The 17,500-nt window shown below is 37.6% G+C and overlaps 1 protein-coding gene across 4 annotated transcripts in view; it reads left to right on the forward strand.

Annotated features, from left to right (window-relative positions):
• Positions 1–17,500, forward strand: part of MAP4K4 (mitogen-activated protein kinase kinase kinase kinase 4) — a 511,519-nt gene that overhangs the window by 262,645 nt on the left and 231,374 nt on the right. For all 4 annotated transcript variants that reach the window (XM_053707651.1, XM_053707653.1, XM_053707649.1 and 1 more), the window contains exon 6: positions 64–154. In XM_053707651.1, coding sequence (XP_053563626.1) covers positions 64–154 — 91 coding nt within the window. The remainder of the gene's footprint in view (positions 1–63; positions 155–17,500) is intronic.

Genomic DNA, 17,500 nt, shown 5'->3' on the forward strand with positions numbered 1-17,500 from the left:
AAATATCTCTATATCAAGCAAGCTGTAAACTCACACTTTTGTTATAACCTGCTCATTTTCCAGGGCTTGGCACACCTTCATGCTCACCATGTAATTCACCGTGATATTAAAGGACAGAACGTGCTGCTAACGGAGAATGCTGAAGTGAAACTCGGTAGGTGTCAAAATACAGCAGGAAATTTAACATGCAGGGGATGTCCATCCCAAATTGTCTGGTTCTGTAGGTGTGTTTGTGCTCTATCTTGGGCTTTCTGATATATATTGGTGCTATTAAAGTAAATCTTCAAAATCCACTACTTTCTTTGTGCACTTTAGTAGAGGTGTATTTTGAAAGTCTAATTTTCGCTATGACAAATAGAAATCAAATGATCTTTAAAAATATGTGATACAAAGTAAAGAACAAAAACTTGACATCACTTAAAAATACACATATTTTTGAGTGACAACAATCTACCCATTCAGTGGTGGGTGTAATAAGATGGCGCATAACTATTTTTGCACATTTCATTTTACAAAACCATTTATAATGTAACATTAAATAATTTTTACTTTATTGCATTCAAATATGACTTTTTTGTTGAAAATCAGATGTTCTGGTCCAGAATAAAACCTGCTATAATTGTAGAGGTGGGGCCGGTGCCACCAGTGGAGCTTTTGGAATAGTTACTGCCAGACAGTGAGCTGTGTATCCTATGCAACATGCATTTGTTTCAGCATCACTTTTTTGAGCTTTAGCTTCACTTTTGTTAGGTTAATTTATGGAATCACTAATGTAACTGGAAGTGACAAGAAAGATGCACTCTACTACAGGAATACCTTTTTTTATGGCCACCTGCTTCTCTACACTGTGGGAACATAATGTACAAATAATGAGAAGTACTAGAAAGTAAAAAAAAAAAAACACAAAATGTAGTGGAGAACATGTAGGGAAAATGGGTCACTTTGTCAGCCATCGTCTTTTTCCATAATAGTTTAGTATAATGCTATGCAGAAGGGTTGAGTTATATTACAAAATTGTGCTATAGACCTACCACCTCTTCTTCTTTCTATTTATACTGCGTTGGATTTGATGCATGCTGTGCTACATAACTGAAGTCATCTTGCAGGTGTGTGGTGGGATTAGGGTATTGATAAGAGCGTAACTAGAATGTGGCACATTGTTTTACAGGATACCAATGTAGTTTACTTTTTATTTGTGGTCTTTAAGCTGCAGAATGTTTTACAGACAGTTAGTAGTTTTAGATCTGCCTAACATTCCATTAGGCTAATTGTGCATGATATATATATCATTTTTTGTTGTTGTTAATAAATCTTTTAGATTAAGTTTCATGGTGCTATGTTACATCAATAGACATTGTTTCTGGGGTGTGTGCATGGCCAGGGATCCTCAAGCGGAACGAGTGTTTCACCTGGTCAGTGTGTGTTCTTTAGACAGGCAATGCCTAGTGATTTTTAAATGCATTTTTGCAATTATTTCTTGCTTGTTTTGCTAGGGGTGCAATTTGGACACATACACTATTTCAGCTGTGCATGGAAAACATAAAAAGTAAAAGCTGGACAAAGCATTAAAGGGACATTCCATCCACATTTTTTCTTTTATGATTTAGAAAGAGAATGCAATTTTAAACATCTTTCTAATTTAATTCTATTATCTAATTTGTTTTATTCTCTTGATATTGTATAATGAAAAGCATATCTAGATATGCTCACTAGCTGCTGATTGGTTGCTGCACATAGAAGCCTCGTGTGATTGGCTCACCATGTGCATTGCTTTTTCTTCAACTAAGGATATTTAAAAAATGAAGCAAAATAAATAATGGAAGTAAATTGTAATGTTGTTTAAAATTCTATTCTCTATCTGAATCATGAAAGAAAGATTTTGGGTTTAGTGGCCCTTTAATGTTTGTTTTGCTCCATATTTCACTATCCCTGGATTACTACAGTGTAATTTAAAAAAAAAAAAAAAAAAAAAAAAAGAATCAGAAGTTTCTGACTAGAACTAGCCTGCACATAAAGTATCACATTGGTTTCCCTATTAATTTTAGGGTGCTTAAATAAAACAACTTTTATTGGAAAAACTATAACAAATGTGTGTGAATTTTAAAAACACAAAAATGGTTCTGTACAGATCTCCAACATTCAATTTATAATTATATAAATCTGAAATAATGTGAAATAGAATTTGAGTTACTTATCAATTAATCTAGATCTGCTGTTTATGAAAGGTTATATACCAGTTAGATACATTTGTAGATCTATATGCTAATGAGTGTTCTAGTAAGGTATGACTGATAGAATTGCTTTATCTTATCAGCAGTGTTATAGATGCCTTCAATACATTGGCTTGTAGTTTTGAAGCAAGGAAGTCGGCTAGATCTAATCTTGCTATTTGTGTGTCTCACTTTGGTTGGGAAAGGTTTCGGGCAACATTTATAGTGGACAGTATATATGTGTGTATTTTAAGTATACAAAACGCTTTTCTCGAAAATGTGTAAATTCCCTTGATCATATACTTGGTTTCTATGGTGTATATATTGTTTAAGTTGTATTTTCCATCTTTCTAGAATTGGTTCAATTTTTATTAAGAAACACTTATAGGGGGCGATTTATCAAGGACCGAATGGCCCCTGATGTCCCCTTTGCCAACAGCAGTTATGAAGCAGCGGTCTTAAAGGGACACTGAACCCAAATTTTTTCTTTCGTAATTCAGATAGAGCATGCAATTTTAAGCAACTTTCTAATTTACTCCTATTGTAAAATTTTCTTCATTTTCTTGGTATCTTTATTTGAAAAGCAAGAATGTAAGTTTAGATGCCGGCCCATTTTTGGTGAACAACCTGGGTTGTTCTTGCTGATTGGTGGATTAATTTAACTGACCAATAAACAAATGCTGTCCAGGGTCTGAACCAAAAAATAGCTTAGATGCCTTCTTCTTCTTTCAAATAAAGATAGCAAGTGAATGAATAAAAATTGATAATAGGAGTAAATTAGAAAGTTGCTTAAAATTGCATGCTCTATCTAAATCACTAAAGAAAAAAATTGGGTTCAGTGTCCCTTTAAGACCAATGCTCCATAACTGGTCTGCTGCCTCTGAGGTTGCGGTCTGCAATCCGCCCGATCCTATATGGTCGGGTTGATTAACACCCCTTGCTAGTGTCCGATTGGCTGCAAATCTGCAGGGGGCAGCATTGCACAAGCAGTTCACCAGAACTGCTTGTGCAGTGTTAAATGCCGACAGCGCACGCTGTCGGCATTCAGCAATGTCTACACCGTATCATGTTGGACAGAAAATTATAAATCGGCCCCATACTCTATTATGTGCTTAGATTACATTTTTGGAACCTTTTTAAAAACCTCATGTTTTTTTACATCGGAATACCACTTCAGTTTGTATTGATCTATGTTTGGACTGTATTCCTCCAAACAGGAATTTTCTATCTGTAATTATGATGATTTATTTGAAGCTAATTCTGCCTTTTGTTTGTCTAATATTCCAGTGGGGTTAGATATGTTTGCAAAATTTGTTGATTTTTTTAAAAAAACTTATTCTTTTAAAACCCCTTTTTAGAATGATTTATTTTGAACTGAATTCCAAACACAACCGGTTGCATTTATCAACGTTTAGTATGTATATATATATATATATATATAGATAGATAGATAGATAGATAGATAGATAGATAGATAGAGAGAGACTTTCAATCTAACATCATTTGTGATTGGTCAAAGGTTATTGTGTCTATTTAAATACAAGGTATTTTTCCTTAATTGTATGCATACACATAGCCAAGCTTACATTAAATATTTCCTCAAATGTACAACTTAGTAGCAATCATATCTTGCCATTGGTATGTGAGCTAATTATCTCTAAAATGCTGGATTTATAGCTCAAAAATAAGATGTTTATTCAGTGTTTTTCTGTGTTCTGACGCTTGCTGCCAGTTAACGCTGTCTAGCTGTGTTTCCACTGTCCACCTCCCCAACCTTCGTGTTGCGAGTTACGTTACACCAATAACGTTCTAGTTTAGTATAACTCTAAAGCATGTTGGAATTCTGAAATTGTTACAGAATCATTTTGCAGTTAAAAAATAAGGTTGATTAACATATCAATATTCCACCTCCCTTAACATGTTTTGCGGTGTATTCTCTGCTTTTTTAAAAGGTCTACTACAGTGTAATGTCCCTTTAAAAAAAAGACTGCTAAATTTCTTTTTATAAGCTAAATCTTCATTTCTGTGGAGTGAGTCATTAAGTTCCAAAATGATTTAGAATCCTGGATACCTGTTTTAAATAAACACTATGTCTACTGGAACAATGCCGGTGCCCTATACATTACTAGAGAACCGCACACTTGCAAAATGGCATTGATTTAATGCTTGCATATGTATCACCTTTAGTTAGAAGATTCCCAGCTTATAAACATGCTGAGTGTGCTGTCATAGATAGAAATGTGATTTTATATTCTCCAGTTTAAAAAGCACAGCACATTTTATTTATATATATATATATATATATATATATATATATATATATATATATATATATATATATATATATATATATATATATATATATATATATATATATATAAAAATTACTTCAGTGACAGATCGGTGCTATCATAGGTTAACATTACATGTTTGTCTTTTTTTATAATATAACAGTGAATGGAAAAGACCTGTTAGATCAAATACAACATAGAGGCACACAGTGTATTATTACATTTAAAATTCACACTGTTAAACAAATACAACCCCCCCAACATTAAAACACACCTTTTGTCTAATATTTGAACCACATTACTGAAAAGACTGGTAATAATAGTACTGTGTTTTTTTTATATATTTATTTTTCTTAAATTGTTTTCTTTCCTAAGGCATTGAGAGTCCACCAATCCTAATTAGTTCACTCCTGGCCAGCAGGAGGAGGCAAAGAGCAACCCAACAGAGTTGTTAATCACTTCCCTTACCCATAACCCCCAGTCATTTTCTTTGCCTCTGTCAAGGGAGGATATGCGAAGATGGTGTCTGAAGATATTTAATCCTTTAATGGGTACTTTTCGCTGCAAGCAAGGATTAGGGGCTATGCTGTGTCCATTTCCATCTCTTTAGTAAGAGTAATGGTGGCTTTTAGCAGTTAGAAGACAGCGAAGTTGTCTTTGCTTTACTTCTAAAATTATTGCTACCCCTATTTTATAGAAAGCCATGGTTGGTTACTCTGTTCTTTCTTTTTTTCTACAGGCCCATGGCAGAAGAGAAGGTATCTGCTACACCTTAGAAGTTGTTCCCTGCTGGACAGCAGGAGCCACCGGTTAGTGATTCCCTTCTAGGTTTTGAAGGTACCAGCACTCTAAGGGTTAATTACCTTGTGTTTTTTCTTTATTGGGACTTCTTTATTTTTCATCAGAAATAGAGATGTAGATTGGGCATGGCATTAAAGAAGCTGACAGCAATTTTGGGCTTTAGATATTTTAGACATGTGAGCTTACAGTGGTTGGAATCCCAGAGGTCTGGGTTTGAAATCACTTTATTATGGGATAGTCGTTTTTTAGACGAAAGCCGAAATAGCACACTAAGGTACAATATATTATGTGTACCGTATTTCTATTGCTGGGATTATTTTCGCTCCATTTGTTTGGGGGCACAGTTTCTTTTAGTTGCGGTCACATGACCGTTCCTCCACACTTCCGCTTTTCGGAGTTCATAGCAAAGTTGGTAGAGGAGTGGACACTCTTTAGTCTCTGCAAGATTATCTTCTGTGCGCCTATCATAGTGTGCTTTCAGTGCACATTTTTAGCTCCTGACTATACGATTTCAGCTACAATCATGGGAGATTCAGGATAGTTAGTGGGTGTACTCTTCTGGCTCAGGAGGTGGTAAGTCCTCAGAATTGTCAGATTCTGATACTGTGGTGACTTATTCTGCAGGCTCAGAGGCGATTAATTTCAAATTTAAGTTTAGAACACCTCAGAGTACTTTTTAAAGGAGGTTCTTGCTACTTTGGAAGAATCCGACTCGTCTGTTATGGAGAATCCAAAGAGGTCTAGTAAACTTAAAAGGGTATATGATGAACCCTCATCTGTGGAAGTGTTTCCAGTTCCAGGGATTTCTTTTTCCCCATCCCCTGTTTTTAAAAAGATGTTCCCTGTCGACTCTATTCGTGGCGCACAGTGCCCAAGGTAGAGGGAGCTATATCTACTCTTGCCAAGAGAACTACTATTCGTATTGAAGATAGTTGTTCTTTCAAGGATCCCATGGATAAGAAGCTTGTGACGTTTTTTTAAGAAAATGTATATTCATCAGGGATTGCAGTGGCAGCCTGTTGCTAGTATTGCTACAGTTACGGGGGCAGCATCTTATTGGTGCAATGACTTATCTAATCTAATCTTGGAGGAAACGACTTTAGAGGAGATCCAAGACAGGATCAAGGCTCTAAAGCTAGCCAATACTTTTATTTCTGCTGCTAACATGCAAGTTCTTAGGCTGGGAGCTTAGATTTCTGGTTTCACTGTTTTAGCTTGCAGAGCTCTGTTGTTAATATCTTGGTCTGCAGATGTAACATCCAAGTCCAAGCTTTTATTTTTGCCTTACAAGGTTAAGACCTTGTTTGGTCCAGGTTTGGCTGAAATAATTTCTGAAATTAAAGGTGGAAAGGGCGTTTTCCTACCTCAGGATAAAAAGAATAGACCTAAGGGTCGACAGAGTTCTAATTTTCATTCCTTTTGTAACTTTAAGGGACAACAGTCTTCCTCCTCCTCTTCCAAACTGGAACCAGTCTTCTTGGAGGTCCAATCAGCCTTGGAATTAAGGAAAGCAAGCCAAGAAACCTTCCGCTGATTCTAAATCAGCATGAAGGGACCACCCCCGATCCTGTATTGGATCAAGTGGGGGGCAGACTACCTTTTTTCGGCAGGCTTCGCCCGTAGACATAGTATCCCATGGTTACAGAATATGATTCAAATCTTGTCCTCCCAGGGGCAGGTTCCACCTGTCAAGGTTATCTGCGGACCAGATAAAGAGAGAGGCCTTCTTAAACTGTGTAAAGGACCTATCTTCCCTAGGGGTTATTGTTCCAGTTCCTCTAGAGGAACATGGTTTAGGATTCTATTCAAATCTATTTGTTGTTCCAAAGAAGGAGGGCACTTTCCATCCCATCCTTGACCTGAAGTGTCTCAACCAATTCCTCAGGGTTCCGTCCTTCAAAATAGAGACCATCCATTCCATTCTTCCTTTGGTTCAAGAGGGTCAGTTGATGACGTCTATAGACCTGAAGGACGCGTATCTTCATGTTCCCATTCACAGGGATCATTATCAATATCTGAGGTTTTCCTTTCTGGACAAACATTTCCAGTTTTTTGCTCTTCCTTTTGTCTTTGCTACAACTCTCAGAATTTTCACAAAGGTTCTGGGGGCTCTTCTCGCCGTGGTCAGATCCCAGGGAATTACGGTGGCGCCTTATCTGGACGTCATCTTAGTTCAAGCTCTATCTTTTCATCTTGCAAAATCTCATACAGAGATGTTGTTTATTCTACGTTCCCACGGTTGGAAAGTGAATCTGGGAAAGAGTTCCCTTGTACCAGATACAAGGGCGTGTTTCTTAGGAACAATTATAGATTCCCTGTCCATGAAGATTTTTCTGACCGATGTCAAAGCCCAAACTTTCTCTCCAGTCTGCTGTTCGTCCATCAGTGGCTAAATGCATGGAGGTGATTGGTCTGATTGTTGCCTCCATGGGCATCATTCCTTTTGCTCGGTTCCATTTGAGACCTCTGCAACTTTGCATGCTCAGTCAATGGAACGGGGATCACTCAGATCTCTTGCAGAGGATAAATCTGGATTCCCCAACACAAGTCTCTCTCTCGTGGTGGATTTCACAGGACCATCTGTCTCGAGGTACATGCTTCCTGAAGCCTTCCCGGGTGATTGTTACCACTGACGCCAGCCTGTTGGGTGGGGGAGCAGTTGGGGGCTCTATTAAAGCTCAGGGCCTGTGGACTCCGGAGGAGTCTTCTGTTCCAATAAACATTTTTTAGTTGCGAACAATCTTCAATGCTTTGATAGCCTGGCCTCAAATAGCTTTGGTCCGATTTATCAGATTCCAGCCAGACAGCATCACCTCAGTGGTTTACATCAACCACTAGGGAGGAACTTAGAGTTCCTTGGCTACTAAGGAGGTGACTCGCAGTGGGTGGAGTCTCACGATTGCCATCTCTCTGCCATCCATATACCAGAGGTGGACAACTGGGAGGCGGATTTTCTGAGCAGGCAGACTTTTCATCCGGGAGAGTGGGCTCTCCACCCAGAGGTTTTCACAATAACTCTCACGTGGGGGGGTTCCGGAGTTGGATCTGATGGCGTCTCGTCAAAACCAAGCTTCCAAAGTACGGTTCAAGATCAAGAGACCCTCAAGCCGTTCTGATAGACGCTCTGGCAGTTCCTTGGAACTTCAATCTAGCATACCTGTTTCCTCCGTTTGCTCTACTTCCATGAGTAATAGCTTGCATCAAACAGGAGAGAGCGTCTGTGATTCTAATAGCACCTGCATGGCCTTGCAGGATCTGGTTTGCGGATCTGGTGACTGTAATCTCTTCCACATTGGAGGTTACCGGTGAGGAAGGACCTTCTACTTCAGGGTCCCTTCCTTCACCTAAATCTGGATTCTCTGATGCTGACTGCTTGTAGATTGAACGTCTAGTTTTGGCTAGACGTGGCTTCTATGAGAAAGTCATAGATACTATGCTTCAGGCTCCTAAACCAGTTACTCGCAGAATTTACCATAAGGTATTGCGTAAATACCTTCATTGGTGTGATTCAAACGTTTGCTCTTGCAACAAAGTAAGGGTTCCTCGAATTTTGGCTTGTCTTCAGGAGACCCTGGAGAAAGGTTTGTCAGTCAGTACTCTGAAGGATCAGATTTCTGCACTGTCTATTCTTTTGCATAAACGTCTGGCAGATTTGCCAGACGTTCAGTCCTTGGTCAGAATCAGGCCTGCGTTTAAACCTGTTCCTCCTTGGAGCCTTAAAGGGACATAAAACAGGTTGAGATCTGTGCATATCCTAAAAGGGCTAATTAATTAAAAATAGTTTGCATAAAAAAATTGTTTAATAATTGCTGCCAAGTATTTTAAAATTAATTTTCAAAAATAAGGAAATTGAATTACACAGCTACGCTGCCTGGAGAAGCCAACTCCACCCCTCTTATCAGTGTTTAGACACAGGCATTGTATTTCAACTGAGTTCACAGCTTCTAGGCATGCTCCAGCAGATAACTCCCTATTAGGGCTGCACGATTAATCGCATATGCGATTTAAAACCGAAATTAATTGCTGCGATTTAAAAACCGCGAGAGTTCGCAATTTTTTGCTAAAAAAAATAATAATCCTCAGATGTGGCTGTACTGCATTGATTTGTATGTGATTTCTTGTAAACCAGCTCTATCTAGTGGTTGCTTTTAGCACACATTTGTACAATGGCTGTTTTACTTTCACTTTCTGTTTGTGATCTCAGTAGCAGCCGTCCCGATCAATCTATAGAAGTCTAAAAGCAGAGCTCATGCAGGCCAGGAGAGTGAAGAGGAGGGAAAGCCACTTACTTATATTTCCCCCTAGGGACGTCTGCAGTCTGAAACTTAGGGTATGTAATCATTATGGAACCTCCCACACAATCTCCTGCTCTCTGAGAAATGGTTTGAATACATAGCAGATGCAGTTAACCCCACAGCTGCCAAAAAAGCTAAAACTGCAGTCTCCTCGGCTAGCTAGCTGCTGGGTTAACTGCATCTACAATGTATTTGATATCAGCAAGGCACAGCATTTCTGAAAGGAGCAGACCCCCACACCTACTGCTATATGCCTGTATTTGATTCCTGCACAGGAGCAGGGCTCATTATCAGTCAAGATAAAATATTTTAAAATGAAAAAATAAATAAATAAATAAATAAATAATAATAATAATAATAAAACAGCTTTATTCTTTGATACTTCAATAAAGGATGTTTTCCTAAAAATAAACAGTGCTGGGAGTATTCTATTGCTATGTTTGTATTTTTGGGACTGCAGGACCCTTTCTCTCCCGTGCACTATATACACAGTTGGACTGGAATTGGCTCTGTAGTGCTGTACCTTCAACTTCTTGTTGTGATATATATATATATATATATATATATATATATATATATATATAAATTGTGTGTGTACATGTATATATGTGTGTGTGTGTGTGTGTGTGTATATATATATATATATATATATATATATATATATATATATACGTATATGTGTATGTGTGTGTGTGTGTGTGTATGTATGTGTGTATATATATATATATATATATATATATATATACACACACATATACGTGTGTGTATATATATATATATATATAATCCAAAAATAATGGTCGCACTCTCAGGTCTTTTAGTGAAAAAAACGTAGTAAATTTTAATGCTATAGGATAACGTAAACTGAGACAGGTAAACCAATAGATCAATCCGCCTAAGTAGAACCGGCACAACAAATGGTCACCATGACAACTACAATATGACAGCAAGTTCTATCGAACCTGTCACGCAGATCATCGCAACAGGCAGCAGTAACATGCGAATAAGGGAGATGTAATCCAGATAACAGGAAGTAATGTAAATATGTATATAAGAGCTTAGGTGTAATATATTAGGCACAGGCTAAATAAATGTACGCAAATGCTACAATACACTTAGAGTGTGATACACTGTCAAGAAAGACACAGAGTTTGAAACATTATCACATATTTAGTAGCTTAGAACAAGCAACACAGGATCTTTACATGTATATAATAACAATATAAGTCTTTTATAAAATCGAGGACACCGGATACAATACTACACTTTACACTTCCGGTCCTCACAGTGGAACGCAAAGTAAGCGGTCCACACACACACTGTTTGGAGACACCACACTGAGAAATTTATACACACAGGTATTTCTGATTTACTTTTGATTTGTTTAATGAGCAACATGCTTCTATTTAAGTTTGTTTGATGCACTGTTTGTTTATGCTGATGATGGGGTAGATTACCCCGAAAACGTTTCATTAAAATTTACTACGTTTTTTTCACAAAAAAAAAAAAAAAAAAAAAAAAAAAAAAAAAAAAAACATTAAAATTTACTACGTTTTTTTCACTAAAAGACCTGAGAGTGCGACCATTATTTTTGGATTATTGATTACATGTTGGCACCCAGGCGGATGACCATTGGAGGGTAACACTGTGTAACTGATGGGTTTTTATATATATATATATATATATTTCTTTCATGTAATTAACAAGAGTCCATGAGCTAGTGACGTATGGGATATACATTCCTACCAGGAGGGGCAAAGTTTCCCAAACCTTAAAATGCCTATAAATACACCCCTCACCACACCCACAAATCAGTTTTACAAACTTTGCCTCCAAGGGAGGTGGTGAAGTAAGTTTGTGCTAGATTCTACGTTGATATGCGCTCCGCAGCAAGTTGGAGCCCGGTTTTCCTCTCAGCGTGCAGTGAATGTCAGAGGGATGTGAAGAGAGTATTGCCTATTGAATGCAGTGATCTCCTTCTACGGGGTCTATTTCATAAGGTTCTCTGTTATCGGTCGTAGAGATTCATCTCTTACCTCCCTTTTCAGATCGACGATATACTCTTATATTTACCATTACCTCTACTGATTCTCGTTTCAGTACTGGTTTGGCTTTCTACAAACATGTAGATGAGTGTCCTGGGGTAAGTAAGTCTTATTTTCTGTGACACTCTAAGCTATGGTTGGGCACTTTATTTATAAAGTTCTAAATATATGTATTCAAACATTTATTTGCCTTGACTCAGAATGTTCAACTTTCCTTATTTTCAGACAGTCAGTTTCATATTTGGGATTATGCATTGAATTATCTTATTTTTCTTACCTCAAAAATTTGACTTTTTTCCCTGTGGGCTGTTAGGCTCGCGGGGGCTGAAAATGCTTCATTTTATTGCGTCATTCTTGGCGCGGACTTTTTTGGCGCAAAAATTCTTTTCCGTTTCCGGCGTCATACGTGTCGCCGGAAGTTGCGTCATTTTTTGACGTTATTTTGCGCAAAAAATGTCGGCGTTCCGGATGTGGCGTCATTTTTGGCGCCAAAAGCATTTAGGCGCCAAATAATGTGGGCGTCTTATTTGGCGCTAAAAAATATGGGCGTCGCTTTTGTCTCCACATTATTTCAGTCTCATTTTTCATTTGCTTCTGGTTGCTAGAAGCTTGATATTTGGCATTCTTTCCCATTCCTGAAACTGTCTTATAAGGAATTTGATCTATTTTGCTTTATATGTTGTTTTTTCTCTTACATATTGCAAGATGTCTCACGTTGCATCTGAGCCAGAAGATACTACAGGAAAATCACTGCCTGCTGGATCTACCAAAGCTAAGTGTATCTGCTGTAAACTTTTGGTAGCTATTCCTCCAGCTGTTGTTTGTAATAATTGTCATGACAAAATTGTTAAAGCAGATAATATTTCCTTTAGTAATGTACCATTGCCTGTTGCAGTTCCCTCAACATCTAAGGTGCAGAATGTTCCTGATAACATAAGAGATTTTGTTTCTGAATCCATAAAGAAGGCTTTGTCTGTTATTTCTCCTTCTAGTAAACGTAAAAAGTCTTTTAAATCTTCTCTCTCTACAGATGAATTTTTAAATGAACACCATCATTCTGATTCTTTGGACTCTTCTGGTTCAGAGGATTCTATCTCAGAGATTGATGCTGATAAATCTTCATATTTATTTAAGATGGAATTTATTCGCTCTTTACTTAAAGAAGTACTAATTGCTTTAGAAATAGAGGATTCTAGTCCTCTTGATACTAATTCTATACGTTTGGATAAGGTTTTTAAAGCTCCTGCGGTTATTCCAGAAGTTTTTCCTGTTCCTAATGCTATTTCTGCAGTAATTTCCAAAGAATGGGATAAATTGGGTAACTCATTTACTCCTTCTAAACGTTTTAAGCAATTATATCCTGTTCCGCCTGACAGGTTAGAATTTTGGGACAAAATCCCTAAAGTTGATGGGGCTATTTCTACCCTTGCTAAACGTACTACCATTCCTACGTCAGATGGTACCTCGTTTAAGGATCCTTTAGATAGAAAAATTGAATCTTTTCTAAGAAAAGCTTATCTGTGTTCAGGTAATCTTCTTAGACCTGCTATATCATTGGCTGATGTTGCTGCAGCTTCAACTTTTTGGTTGGAAACTCTAGCGCAACAAGTAACAAATCGTGATTCTCATGATATTATTATTCTTCTCCAGCATGCTAATAATTTTATCTGTGATGCCATTTTTGATATTATTAGAGTTGATGTTAGGTTTATGTCTCTGGCTATCTTAGCCAGAAGAGCTTTATGGCTTAAGACTTGGAATGCTGATATGGCTTCTAAATCAACTCTACTTTCCATTTCTTTCCAGGGAAACAAATTATTTGGTTCTCAGTTGGATTCTATTATTTCAACTGTTACTGGTGGGAAAGGAACTTTTTTACCACAGGATAAAAAATCTAAAGGTAAAAACAGGGCTAACAATCGTTTTCGTTCCTTTCGTTTCAACAAAGAACAAAAGCCTGATCCTTCGTCCTCAGGAGCAGTTTCAGTTTGGAAACCATCTCCAGTCTGGAATAAATCCAAGCCTGCTAGAAAGGCAAAGCCTGCTTCTAAGTTCACATGAAGGTACGGCCCTCATTCCAGTTCAGCTGGTAGGGGGCAGGTTACGTTTTTTCAAAGAAATTTGGATCAATTCTGTTCACAATCTTTGGATTCAGAACATTGTTTCAGAAGGGTACAGAATTGGTTTCAAGATGAGACCTCCTGCAAAGAGATTTTTTCTTTCCCGTGTCCCAGTAAATCCAGTGAAAGCTCAAGCATTTCTGAATTGTGTTTCAGATCTAGAGTTGGCTGGAGTAATTATGCCAGTTCCAGTTCCGGAACAGGGGATGGGGTTTTATTCAAATCTCTTCATTGTACCAAAGAAGGAGAATTCCTTCAGACCAGTTCTGGATCTAAAATTATTGAATCGTTATGTAAGGATACCAACGTTCAAGATGGTAACTGTAAGGACTATATTGCCTTTTGTTCAGCAAGGGAATTATATGTCCACAATAGATTTACAGGATGCATATCTGCATATTCCGATTCATCCAGATCATTATCAGTTCCTGAGATTCTCTTTTCTAGACAAGCATTACCAATTTGTGGCTCTACCGTTTGGCCTTGCTACAGCTCCAAGAATTTTCACAAAAATTCTCGGTGCCCTTCTGTCTGTAATCAGAGAACAGGGTATTGTGGTATTTCCTTATTTGGACGATATCTTGGTACTTGCTCAGTCTTTACATTTAGCAGAGTCTCATACGAATCGACTTGTGTTGTTTCTTCAAGATCATGGTTGGAGGATCAATTTACCAAAAAGTTCTTTGATTCCTCAAACAAGGGTAACCTTTCTGGGTTTCCAGATAGATTCAGTGTCCATGACTCTGTCTTTAACAGACAAGAGACGTCTAAAATTGATTACAGCTTGTCGAAACCTTCAGTCTCAATCATTCCCTTCGGTAGCCTTATGCATGGAAATTCTAGGTCTTATGACTGCTGCATCGGACGCGATCCCCTTTGCTCGTTTTCACATGCGACCTCTTCAGCTCTGTATGCTGAACCAATGGTGCAGGGATTACACGAAGATATATCAATTAATATCTTTAAAACCGATTGTTCGACACTCTCTAACGTGGTGGACAGATCACCATCGTTTAATTCAGGGGGCTTCTTTTGTTCTTCCGACCTGGACTGTAATTTCAACAGATGCAAGTCTCACAGGTTGGGGAGCTGTGTGGGGATCTCTGACGGCACAAGGAGTTTGGGAATCTCAGGAGGTGAGATTACCGATCAATATTTTGGAACTCCGTGCAATTTTCAGAGCTCTTCAGTTTTGGCCTCTTCTGAAGAGAGAATCGTTCATTTGTTTTCAGACAGACAATGTCACAACTGTGGCATACATCAATCATCAAGGAGGGACTCACAGTCCTCTGGCTATGAAAGAAGTATCTCGAATTTTGGTTTGGGCGGAATCCAGCTCCTGTCTAATCTCTGCGGTTCATATCCCAGGTGTAGACAATTGGGAAGCGGATTATCTCAGTCGCCAAACGTTGCATCCGGGCGAATGGTCTCTTCACCCAGAGGTATTTCTTCAGATTGTTCAAATGTGGGGGCTCCCAGAGATAGATCTGATGGCCTCTCATCTAAACAAGAAACTTCCCAGGTATCTGTCCAGATCCCGGGATCCTCAGGCGGAGGCAGTGGATGCATTATCACTTCCTTGGAAGTATCATCCTGCCTATATCTTTCCGCCTCTAGTTCTTCTTCCAAGAGTAATCTCCAAGATTCTGAGGGAATGCTCGTTTGTTCTGCTAATAGCTCCGGCATGGCCTCACAGGTTTTGGTATGCGGATCTTGTCCGGATGGCATCTTGCCAACCATGGACTCTTCCGTTAAGACCAGACCTTCTGTCGCAAGGTCCTTTTTTCCATCCGGATCTGAAATCCTTAAATTTAAAGGTATGGAGATTGAACGCTTGATTCTTGGTCAAAGAGGTTTCTCTGACTCCGTGATTAATACTATGTTACAGGCTCGTAAATCTGTATCTCGAGAGATATATTATAGAGTCTGGAAGACTTATATTTCTTGGTGTCTTTCTCATCATTTTTCTTGGCATTCTTTTAGAATACCGAGAATTTTACAGTTTCTTCAGGATGGTTTAGATAAGGGTTTGTCCGCAAGTTCTTTGAAAGGACAAATCTCCGCTCTTTCTGTTCTTTTTCACAGAAAGATTGCTATTCTTCCTGATATTCATTGTTTTGTACAAGCTTTGGTTCGTATAAAACCTGTCATTAAGTCAATTTCTCCTCCTTGGAGTTTGAATTTGGTTCTGGGAGCTCTTCAAGCTCCTCCGTTTGAACCTATGCATTCATTGGACATTAAATTACTTTCTTGGAAAGTTTTGTTCCTTTTGGCCATCTCTTCTGCTAGAAGAGTTTCTGAATTATCTGCTCTTTCTTGTGAGTCTCCTTTTCTGATTTTTCATCAGGATAAGGCGGTGTTGCGAACTTCTTTTGAATTTTTACCTAAAGTTGTGAATTCCAACAACATTAGTAGAGAAATTGTGGTTCCTTCATTATGTCCTAATCCTAAGAATTCTAAGGAGAAATCGTTGCATTCTTTGGATGTTGTTAGAGCTTTGAAATATTATGTTGAAGCTTCTGCCATTTCTTTGGCATCTTGGTTGAAATCTTTAATTCATCTTGCCTATGTTGAGTCGGGTAAAATTCCGCCTCAGAGAATTACAGCTCATTCTACTAGGTCAGTATCTACTTCCTGGGCGTTTAGGAATGAAGCTTCGGTTGACCAGATCTGCAAAGCAGCAACTTGGTCCTCTTTGCATACTTTTACTAAATTCTACCATTTTGATGTATTTTCTTCTTCTGAAGCAGTTTTTGGTAGAAAAGTTCTTCAGGCAGCGATTTCAGTTTGAATCTTCTGCTTATGTTTTTCGTTAAACTTTATTTTGGGTGTGGATTATTTTCAGCAGGAATTGGCTGTCTTTATTTTATCCCTCCCTCTCTAGTGACTCTTGTGTGGAAAGATCCACATCTTGGGTAGTCATTATCCCATACGTCACTAGCTCATGGACTCTTGTTAATTACATGAAAGAAAACATAATTTATGTAAGAACTTACCTGATAAATTCATTTCTTTCATATTAACAAGAGTCCATGAGGCCCACCCTTTTTTGTGGTGGTTATGATTTTTTTGTATAAAGCACAATTATTCCAATTCCTTATTTTATATGCTTCGCACTTTTTTTCTTATCACCCCACTTCTTGGCTATTCGTTAAACTGATTTGTGGGTGTGGTGAGGGGTGTATTTATAGGCATTTTAAGGTTTGGGAAACTTTGCCCCTCCTGGTAGGAATGTATATCCCATACGTCACTAGCTCATGGACTCTTGTTAATATGAAAGAAATGAATTTATCAGGTAAGTTCTTACATAAATTATGTTATATATATACGTATACGTGTATGTGTGTGTGTGTGTGTGTGTATGTATGTGTGTATATATATATATATATATATATATACACACGTATATGTGTGCGTGTGTGTGTGTGTGTGTGTGTGTATATATATATATATATATATATATATATATATATATATATATATACACGTATATGTATGTGTATATATATATATATATACATACACGTATATGTGTGTGTGTGTGTGTGTGTATGTATATATATATATATATATATATATATATATATATGTGTGTGTATGTGTGTATATATATATATATATATATATATATATATATATATATATATATATGTGTGTATATATATATATATATATATATATATATATATATATATATATATATATATATATGTGTGTGTATACATATATATACAGGGA

Source organism: Bombina bombina, chromosome 3 (genome assembly GCF_027579735.1).
Source record: "Bombina bombina isolate aBomBom1 chromosome 3, aBomBom1.pri, whole genome shotgun sequence".
Classification (NCBI taxonomy): Eukaryota; Metazoa; Chordata; class Amphibia; order Anura; family Bombinatoridae; genus Bombina; species Bombina bombina.